Source organism: Babesia bigemina, scaffold Bbigscaff_56271, assembly GCF_000981445.1.
Source record: "Babesia bigemina genome assembly Bbig001, scaffold Bbigscaff_56271".
In the NCBI taxonomy this organism is placed as follows: domain Eukaryota; phylum Apicomplexa; class Aconoidasida; order Piroplasmida; family Babesiidae; genus Babesia; species Babesia bigemina.
Genome location: NW_012236939.1, coordinates 1 through 10,512, shown reverse-complemented (window position 1 = coordinate 10,512; position 10,512 = coordinate 1). Strand labels below are relative to the sequence as shown.

Genomic DNA, 10,512 nt, shown 5'->3' with positions numbered 1-10,512 from the left:
TTTATCCACTCTACATCGCCCCTTAACCCACTCTACATCGCCCCTTACTCCACTCTACATCGCCCCTTTATCCACTCTACATCGCCCCTTTATCCACTCTACATCGCTCCTTTACCCACTCTACATCGCTCCTTTATCCACTCTACATCGCCCCTTTATCCACTCTACATCGCCCCTTTACCCACTCTACATCGCCCCTTTATCCACTTCACATCGCCTTTTAACCCACTCTACATCGCTCCCTAACCCACTCTACATCGCCCCTTTATCAACTCCACATCGCCCCTTTATCCACTCTACATCGCCCCTTTATCCACTCTACATCGCCCCTTAACCCACTCTACATCCCTCGAATTACCTTGCCATAATACCGCTATGACCTTCTTACACCATTATAATAACTTGTGCCTGGTCACCCTTCACTTCCCTCCTTCCACCTCTGCCACTGCCCTGACCATGTACCGCCTAGGGAGCTTGACAAGAAATTTGATGAAATTTTGAACCTTAAAATCACCTCAAATAACAACCCTACTAACATCCTTACTAACCTCTGCTCTGGCCTCGAAACCTTCCTCGGCTTCGACTCTGCCTCCAAAGGCTACGACGGCCAGGGGATTGTGTACTCTGACTTGGACAGGCTGTGTGACGGGGTGATGGGATTTTTGAGTGGTGTGCTTAGTAACATCCATGGCCATTTAGGGCAGCATAAAGAGCAAATTACAGAAGCTATTAAGTCACTTGAGGCCAATAAACACCTTGGCAAAAAAGGTTTTAGTGTTGCGATTGAAAAGGTGGTCGCAGGGGTGCGGGGGTATAATGGTAATGTAAAGTCTTCTAATGAAGCAGTGATTGAGCCGCTTAAAAAACTGCTCGACTACACCAAGAAAAATGGAGGTGAGTTGATTACTAGCATTAATAAGATTCAGGTTGACAAACATGATCTGGATCCACAGCTGGCCGACGCCGTAAGGTCCTGCGGCGACCGGCTGAAGGAGGCCACAGATAGGAGCAAGAGGTGCGCGGAATTCCTGGACCCCAAGGCAAATAACAACACTAAGATGAAAAAAAACATTTATGACCTTAATGATAAGTTGCGTGACAAAGTGTTGCATGTTCGTAAGCTTGTTGAGTACGAGAGCCAGCGGCTGGCCAGCGTGCACAAGCGGAAAGACGCTGAGTTGAAGGAGACGACGGAGAAGATTAAGACAAGTTTCCGCAATTTGAAGAGCTGCATAAACAAGCAGGTGGGTGACGATATAGATAAATTAGTTAATGATTTGAAATTGAGGGTGCAGAAAATTTTGAAGAAGCTGAGGGAGATAAGCACAGATCTGGAAAAATACGTTAAGCAGCTAGAAGCGTGTATGAAGAAGGCGGAGAGCTATGTGAATGTGGCGCTGGAAAAGGTGAATAAAGTATTGGCGGAATCGAATGAGAAGGATTCCAGCACGAAGACGTATAGAATGCATAGCGTCGTGGAGCAGTTGAAAGCTGCAGTATTAGTGCTCCACAGCGCAGGAGATGATGCTAAACGAAAAGTTCAAACGGAAGTCACGGCAGCGCTTAGAGCTGTCATAACGATGGACGGTGAGCTGAAAGCGGATTTGTTTAAGGTGAAGAAGGCCATTAAGGAAGCAGTCGATAAGGTTGATACAAATATTAAGGAGCTTGGGAATAATTTCCCTAAAGATTCTAGTGCCGGCCGAGTAGCAGGCGAACAGCATAAAAGTGTTGAAGATATCATAACAGAACTTCGAAATAAAGTTGGGGCAATCAAGGGAGGCGGAAGGGATGGCGCAGGTCTGAATGGTATTGAAAGAGGAGTAAGCGGATATGTTTACCAGTACGGCAATGGATTTAGGGATACGGTCGGTGAGTGGGTATCCGATATATTGAAAGAGGATCACACATACAAAAGCTATATATTGCAATATGTGCGGGAAAACAGAGATAAATTCAATGACACCAATCTCCACAAACATGGGATTGATGGTATAAATACAACCGTTAAAGAAAAACTTACTGCGCATCTAGATGATACAATCAACACGGCTACAAGTGTCAACCTGCCTTCAGCGGAGAACGTTCACGAGAATCTCCAAAATATACACTCACGTATAATGCAATTTGCCAGCGAACTTGATAGAAACCTTAATTCGCTTTTCAACAATACCGTTCAATCCATTGAGGCTGTCTTAGTGAATAAATCCAAGCCGCAATCATTTCCGCCGTACGACAACACGAATCTCCACCTCGCCATTTTGATAACGCTATCAGCGATGTCTTCCAGAGCCAAGCAAGCCGCAAAAGAGTTGCACTCCTTTGCTCTCAAGCAAAGGCCAAACGGCTCAAAGAACAGTATCGCAGCCAAAATCGATGACGCTCACAGTAAAGTGAATCTGTTATTCGATAAGCTAAAAGCAGCGCTTGGGCAACCTGTTGGTTCATCTGGAAAAACGAATAACCTTGCGGCTGACGTCGACACTGCAATCAGAGGAGTAACAAATACGCTTGAGCAGCAGTTTCCGGGATATCTTGGTGCAGATAAAGTTAACCTTCAAGATACGGATATAACGATTTTTGGAAAATATAAGTTGCAAGTTGACCAAAGGCCAGAAAGTTTGGCAGTCGCGGATCGAGATCCAAATAAGTTAGCAGGCACCCTGCCAGAGGCAATTAAAAAAATACGAGATGATGTAAAAAACGCTCTAACGTCAATTGACGATTACAATAGATATGCTAATGAGGATATAGAAAGCGTCAAGTCCACGCTCAGTGAGCTATGTAAGATCCTTAAAGACGAAGCCTCCAACGCGAAGTGGAACCTGGACACAATTAAAACGGAGACCATAAAGGGGCAACTTGAATACGTCAAAAACAAACTCAACGACCTGCGATTGATTGATTTAAGCGCGGCCATCAAAGAGGCTGAAAACTTCCTCACCAGCGCCGGTCCAACAGCCCAGGCGACAATCGCATCGATTGGCAAAGTAGTAAGCTCCAACGTCGACGAAGCTCAGAACACTCTGATCACCCAGGTCAACAAGAACTACGTCACTTCGGTGAAGGCCATTCTGCTAGAGTTCGCGGAGAAAGCCGAGAAGGAGTTGGAGCCTCTACCTAAGGAAATCACCGACGATCTGGACATCGGTTACAAGGGGTTCATGAACAGGCTGGCGGGGAAGTTTATTGCGAGGGTAGAGCAGATTGAAGATGTCAATCCCAACACCTTCACAGCTGTAACGTCACCATTAAGAGAGGCGGCATCGATATCACACGGCGCCTTTAAATCATTCCTCCTTAATCTGCAGAATCAAACTGATGTCGAGTCTGACTCCTCCAAAATCAAGCCTTCGTACAACGCAGTGACAAACTTACTCACTGTCCTAGCACAATCACTGCACTTCGATCATGTCTTCACCAAGAACCTGAGTAACCTTAATGAATCTGTTACCGCCTTCAAGCCCTCTACCTACGGCGCAGCCAAGTGCCCCTCACTCCTCAATGCTCTAAAAGCAGGCTTCACCCCTCTCGTCGAGGAGCTCAAAAAAGCCTACGTTTCAACGTATTCTTTGAGGACCATCGAATGGGAGAAACTCACCGAGGCGGAAAGAAGAAACTACGCCAAAATCTGTTGGACCATCACGCCCATCTTATACGACGCTCTAACTGAACTCAAGAATAGACTCGAATACAGCGGTTGGGATGGCCACAAAATATATCACCCAGCTGACGGCACCTCCAGCCTCCGCGCTCTCTTCTTCCGCGACAACGGGTATGACGTCCATCGTCCTGAGAACGCTGAGCATGGCGAGCTGAATCACAAAACTGATTTTAATGGTAGCAGCATTCTCGAACACCTTACCAACGAGACGCATAATTTGTTCAGTCATCTGTCATCTCCCGTCACCGGCATTCCTTCATCCACATCCGGGTCGGACGAGCTTGATGTAACCATCGCGGAGGAGAGTGGTCTCATCCGAAAACTCTATGATTTCCTGCAGACGTACTTCGCTGTATGCCACCTTACTCGTGTTGACAAACCCAGGGCTCCATGCTCCGTTTACGAAATTCTTGTCTGGTGCAACGGCCTGCAGTTCAACCCCGTGTACGGCAAGCTGAAGAAGCACATTGAGTCCGAGTTCATGAAGGAGGACAAGCAACGTCCGGGTGAGAAGATACTGCAGCCCTTCGATACGCACCCGTCTGACTTTGAACACACGCATATCGACGAAGCGCTCTACAAAGTGTCTGCCAACTCCCACGCCGTCCTCACCGCTATCCTAGGCCACGGTCACAAGGACGGAATCTACGCGTGTGATTTCTCCGACAACTCGCTGAAATTAGATTACCCTACCAACATGATTCAACTGTTGTGCACGTTGTTCGACCTGCTTAAGCGCCTCTACCACCAGCTGTACTTCCTGCTGCAGCAGTGTAAGTACAACGCACAGCTCAGCGGCTGGAGGGACTGCCACTACGGCAGGTACATCGGTGGGTCGGGCTGGCAGTGCAACACGAAGCAATGCCCTAAGCAAGACTGTGACCAAAGGCATGACCAAAGTGGCAACCAAACGGGTGAGCAATATCCCAGCTGCGGCGTCAAGTCGCCACTGCAATCGTTCTTGGAGGACGGTCTGAAAGGCCACCTGCCGCATTCGGTTACGGCTAGGGGATCCAGTCTGTCATGTGGCACTTGTGGTAATTCACCTGGTATGCCGTGCCGAACTCCAATGGGCTTCGCCGACATCAGCGCCATCGCGTCGCATACGATGATTGGCCGGGATATATGCGATGTGCTTGTGTATTTCTGTGGCCGTCCAAATTCGCCGCTCACTAGACTGTGCAGTTACCTCAACTGCCTTCTGCCTAGTGCGCCGAAAACGCTGGCGGACATGTTCAGCTTCTACTATCACCTCACCGATCGCTGGGGTATGTATGGTCAAGCGCATAAACAACGGGCATTTAATGAGAAAGTTAACGCAGCCAATTTCGGGCGTCAGTATAATGATTTGAACGTCTACCACTTATTTTCCGCTAGTCACTCAGCAGCGTGGAAGGGGCATGCCGCTGGTAGCCTGGCCAGTCTCGTATGCTTATCACGGGACGCCGTCGTATGCGGTCCTTATCTGCGGCCCATCGGTCACGCCATCTACGAGACGTTCTCAGCAAAACACGCCGATAAGTATTTGTCGTGGATTGTCTATCTGACGGCATCGTTCTACGATCTGCTTAAAAAGTTGTACGATGAGTGCAACTCCAAATGCGGTGCCAGGGGATCGAATTGTCATCAAAAAGCGTGCGTCAAGGAGTGTCCAACTACATCAACGACGTATCAACCGCCACGATATCACGATCCCAAATGCAAATCCATTGTAAAGTGCAATTCAACGCTGCCGACATTGGCAAAATACGGCTTTGTTCTCGGCGATCCAGAGAGGCTGAACAGGGATGGACAATCGCATACGAAACGCACGTGCAGAGATTTCTGTAATGTATTTAAGGAGGCATTTGAGAAAGACTCACATCTTGTGCAGTTCTTCAAAGCCATTGATAATTTCATGTTCACCATCCGCGCACCATTCCTGTGGATGACCCTAGCGCTCTGGTCACTCTCCCTCTTCTACCTCATCTGCGTGATGGTTGGCAGACTGGATGTGCTGCACATCAAATCGCACTTACGATCACCATCATCGCACAGGATAACGGCGCAATCGCTGTTGGCGGCAGCGCAAGTCGGAAGGCTTGCCAAAATATCGTATCTACAACCGTAATCATCGTCACATTTGTCATTCACACAACTCACGTAACATCTCACCTACTCACCTAACCGACAAACGTAGTCTAATGTGTCGAATTACTCTAGCGGCAACCTGTGAACTAAATAACACCTAGATTAGGTGATGACTAAACGACCAAGCAACGTGTTGACCTAGCACGCAGGTAAAGTGCTAACCTAGCACCCAGGCAAAGTGATAAGGTAGCACGCAAGCTAAGTGATAAGCTGGCAACCGGGGAAAGTGCTAAGCTGGCAACCAGGCAAAGTAGTAACCTAGCAACCAGGCAACGTGCTAAGCTGGCACACAGGCGAAGTGTTAACCTAGCAACCAGGCTAAGTGCTAAGCTGGCACCCAGGCTAAGTGTTGACCTAGCACCCAGGCTAAGTGCTAAGCTAGCATCCAGGCAAAGTGCTAAGCTGGCAACCAGGCAACGTGTTGACCAATGCCATGACCAAAGTGCTAAGCTAGCACTCAGGCAAAGTGGTGACCTAGCACCCAGGCAAAGTGGTAAGCTGGCACCCAGGCAAAGTGCTAACCTAGCACTCAGGCAAAGTGCTAAGCTGGCGGATGAACCGTAATTTGGTAGGTGTTGTGGCGTTGAGTTGTGCGTTGACTGTGAGAGGTGTACGCGTTACCCATTGAGTGAGTGTCACGTGAGGCTGGGTGATTGGTCGCTAACGTAGGCGGCCGTGAGGGCCGCGGCGGGTGACGTAAGCCGTGTGTTGCGAGTCGCTGGCAGGGTGGCGTAATCCGCGTTGGCCTAGTTAAGTAGCATTTATAGGCGGCAATGTAGCGATCGTTAATATAACATTTAGGCACGTAGCCGACACACTCCGCCAGTATGGCGCCGATACCGCGGCTCGTAGCACGGTGCTGCTGCACTGTGGGAGTTGAGCGCACGTGGCTCGCTGCAATTTTTATGGCGTTGCGAATAGTGAATAATTTAAAGTGACAGTTGGTGCTGATGACATGCGTCGCGTCAGGGCAGCTGTGGTATCCCGGGCAGTGCGGGTGTCGGTGGCCCGGGCTGGGGGGATACAGCGGTGAGTGCGTTGGTGAGGGGACTGGGAGCGGCAGTGGTACGTGTTGCAGTTGGTGAGTGCGTTGATAGGTGATTGATATGTTCGCAGGCTGAGGGGACTGGGAGGGGAGCGGGAAGATGGGGAAAGGGGAGCGGTGTTACAAGTGTAATAAGCAATGCAAAGAAGAGGTAGTGTGTAATTGCTGTTCTTGGTGTTGTAAAGGATGTATAGCACGGTGTCTTCAATGTATCCACTTCTCCTATTTGCGCAAGAATGGACAGGAGCAGTGCGATCATTCGAGATGTAAAGAGTGTTACAGCGACTGTCTATGTAACTGTTGTGTCGAGAAACGCATAGTCCTCTACCCTTCCCGTCTCTCTTTAACTCCCAGTGCCGCCCTTGACTCCGGTTCCTCTTCTTCCCGCACAGCTGAGCATCAAGCCGTCATTCAACCGCCTACCACCGGTTCCCCCGCGCCTTACATCATCGCACCTATCGCCCTCGTCATCGTCGTCATCTGCGCCATGATATACTTCCGCATCCGGCCGTTCCACAGGGTGCGGTATCTACTGCGCAGCTAATTACAATAACCTGACTGGCAACTGACATCTAATGTGCTAGACAGAGTAATGAGTGCGTTGATGGCCAATCACATAAGCAGTGAGGTGACCAATTTAGTGGTCACGGCAGCGATGACATGGTCACGGCAGCGATGACATGGTCACGGCAGCGATGACATGGTTACGGCAGCGATGACATGGTTACGGCAGCGATGACATGGACACGGCAGCGATGACATGGTCACGGCAGCGATGACATGGTCACGGCAGAGATGACATGGTCACGGCAGCGGCGACAGTGGTGACCAAAGTGGTGATTATTACCCACTCCACATCGCCCCTTTACCCACTCCACATCGACCCTTAACCCACTCTACATCGCTCCCTAATGCACTCTACATCGCCCCTTAACCCACTCTACATCGCTCCCTAATGCACTCTACATCGCTCCTTAACCCACTCTACATCGCCCCTTTATCCACTCTACATCGCCCCTTTACCCACTCTACATCGCTCCTTTACCCACTCTACATCGCTCCCTAACCCACCTTACATCGCTCCTTAATCCACTCTACATCGCCCCTTAATCCACTCTACATCGCTCCCTAACCCACTCTACATCGCCCCTTTATCCACTCTACATCGCTCCCTTATCCACTCTACATCGCCCCTTAGCCCACTCCACATCGCTCCTTTATCCACTCTACATAGCCCCTTACCCACTCTACATCGCTCCCTAACCCACTCAACACCGCTCCTTAACCCACTCTACATCGCCCCTTAACCCACTCTACATCGCTCCCTAATCCACTCCACATCGCCCCTTAACCCACTCTACATCGCTCCCTAACCCACTCTACATCGCCCCTTTATCCACTCTACATCGCCCCTTTATCCACTCTACATCGCTCCCTTACCCACTCTACATCGCCCCTTAACCCACCCTACATCGCTCCCTAACCCACTCTCCATCGCTCCTTTACCCACTCTACATCGCTCCCTAACCCACTCTACATCGCTCCTTTATCCACTCCACATTGCCTTTTTATCCACTCTGCATCGCCCCTTAACCCACTTTACATCGCTCCCTTATCCACCTTACATCGCCCCTTAACACACTCCACATCGCTCCATAACCCACTCTACATCGCTCCCTAACCCACTCTACATCGTTCCTTTATCCACTCCACATCGCTCCTTTACCCACCCTACATCGCCCCTTATCCACTCTACATCGCTCCCTTACCCACTCCACATCGCCCCTTATCCACTCTACATCGCTCCCTTACCCACTCCACATCGCCCCTTTACCCACTCTACATCGCCCCTTTATCCACTCTACATCGCCCCTTTACCCACTCTACATCGCTCCCTAACCCACTCTACATCGCCCCTTTGTCCACTCTACATCGCCCCTTAATCCACTCTACATCGCCCCTTAACCCACTCTACATCGCCCCTTATCCACTCTACATCGCCCCTTAATCCACTCTACATCGCCCCTTAACCCACTCTACATCGCTCCTAATCCACTCCACATCGCCTCTTTACCCACTCTACATCGCCCCTTTATCCACTCTACATCGCCCCTTACTCCACTCTACATCGCTCCTTTATCCACTCTACATCGCCCCTTAACCCACTCTACATCGCCCCTTACTCCACTCTACATCGCCCCTTTATCCACTCTACATCGCCCCTTTATCCACTCTACATCGCTCCTTTACCCACTCTACATCGCTCCTTTATCCACTCTACATCGCCCCTTTATCCACTCTACATCGCCCCTTTACCCACTCTACATCGCCCCTTTATCCACTTCACATCGCCTTTTAACCCACTCTACATCGCTCCCTAACCCACTCTACATCGCCCCTTTATCAACTCCACATCGCCCCTTTATCCACTCTACATCGCCCCTTTATCCACTCTACATCGCCCCTTAACCCACTCTACATCGCCCCTAATCTACTCTACATCGCCCCTTAACCCACTCTACATCGCTCCCTAACCCACTCTACATCGCCCCTTAACCCACTCTACATCGCTCCCTAACCCACTCTACATCGCCCCTTAACCCACTCTACACCGCCCCTTTACCCACTCCACATCGCCCCTTAACCCACTCTACACCGCCCCTTTACCCACTCCACATCGCCCCTTAACCCACTCTACATCGCCCCTTAACCCACTCTACATCGCTCCCTAACCCACTCTACATCGTCCCTTACCCACTCCACATCGCCCCTTTATCCACTCTACATCGCCCTTTACCCACTCTACATCGCTCCTTTATCAACTCTACATCGCCCCTTAATCCACTCTACATCGCCCCTTTATTCACTCTACATCGCCCCTTTATTCACTCTACATCGCTCCTTAACCCACTCTACATCGCTCCTTTACCCACTCTACATCGCCCCTTTATCCACGCTACATCGCATCCTTTATCCACTCTACATCGCTCCTTTATCCACTCTACATGCGCTCCTATACCCACATCTACATCGCGTCCCTAACCCACTCTACATCGCCCCTAACATACTCTACATCGCCCCTTAACCCAGTTTACATCGCCCTCTTAACCCACTCCACATCGCCCCTTGACCCACTCTACATCGCCCCTTTACCCACTCTACATCGCTCCCTAACCCACCCTTCATCGCCCCTTAACCCACTCTACATCGCTCCCTAACCCAGTCTCCATCGCTCCTTAACCTCCCTTCATCGCCCCTTTACCCACTCTACATCGCTCCTTTTTCCACTCCACATCGCCCCCTAACTCACTCCACATCGCTCCTTAACCGTGTCTACATCGCTCCCTAATCCACTCTACATCGCCTTTTAGTCCACTCTACATCGCCCCTTAACCCACTCTACATCGCTCCCTAACCCACTCTACATCGCCCCTTATCCACTCTACATCGCCCCTTAATCCACTCTACATCGCCCCTTAACCCACTCTACATCGCCCCTTATCCACTCTACATCGCCCCTTAATCCACTCTACATCGCCCCTTAACCCACTCTACATCGCTCCTAATCCACTCCACATCGCCTCTTTACCCACTCTACATCGCCCCTTTATCCACTCTACATCGCCCCTTACTCCACTCTACATCGCTCCTTTATCCACTCTACATCGCCCCT

General features: G+C 50.2%; 1 protein-coding gene across 1 annotated transcript; it reads left to right on the top strand.

Annotated features, from left to right (window-relative positions):
* Positions 1-653: 653 nt before the first annotated feature.
* Positions 654-5,774, top strand: BBBOND_0000270 (hypothetical protein, conserved; the record flags this gene model as incomplete). The annotated part of the gene is made up of 1 exon (XM_012914874.1): positions 654-5,774. The coding sequence occupies one exon, from the start codon at positions 654-656 to the stop codon at positions 5,772-5,774; it is 5,121 nt and encodes a 1,706-aa protein (XP_012770328.1).
* Positions 5,775-10,512: the final 4,738 nt, after the last annotated feature.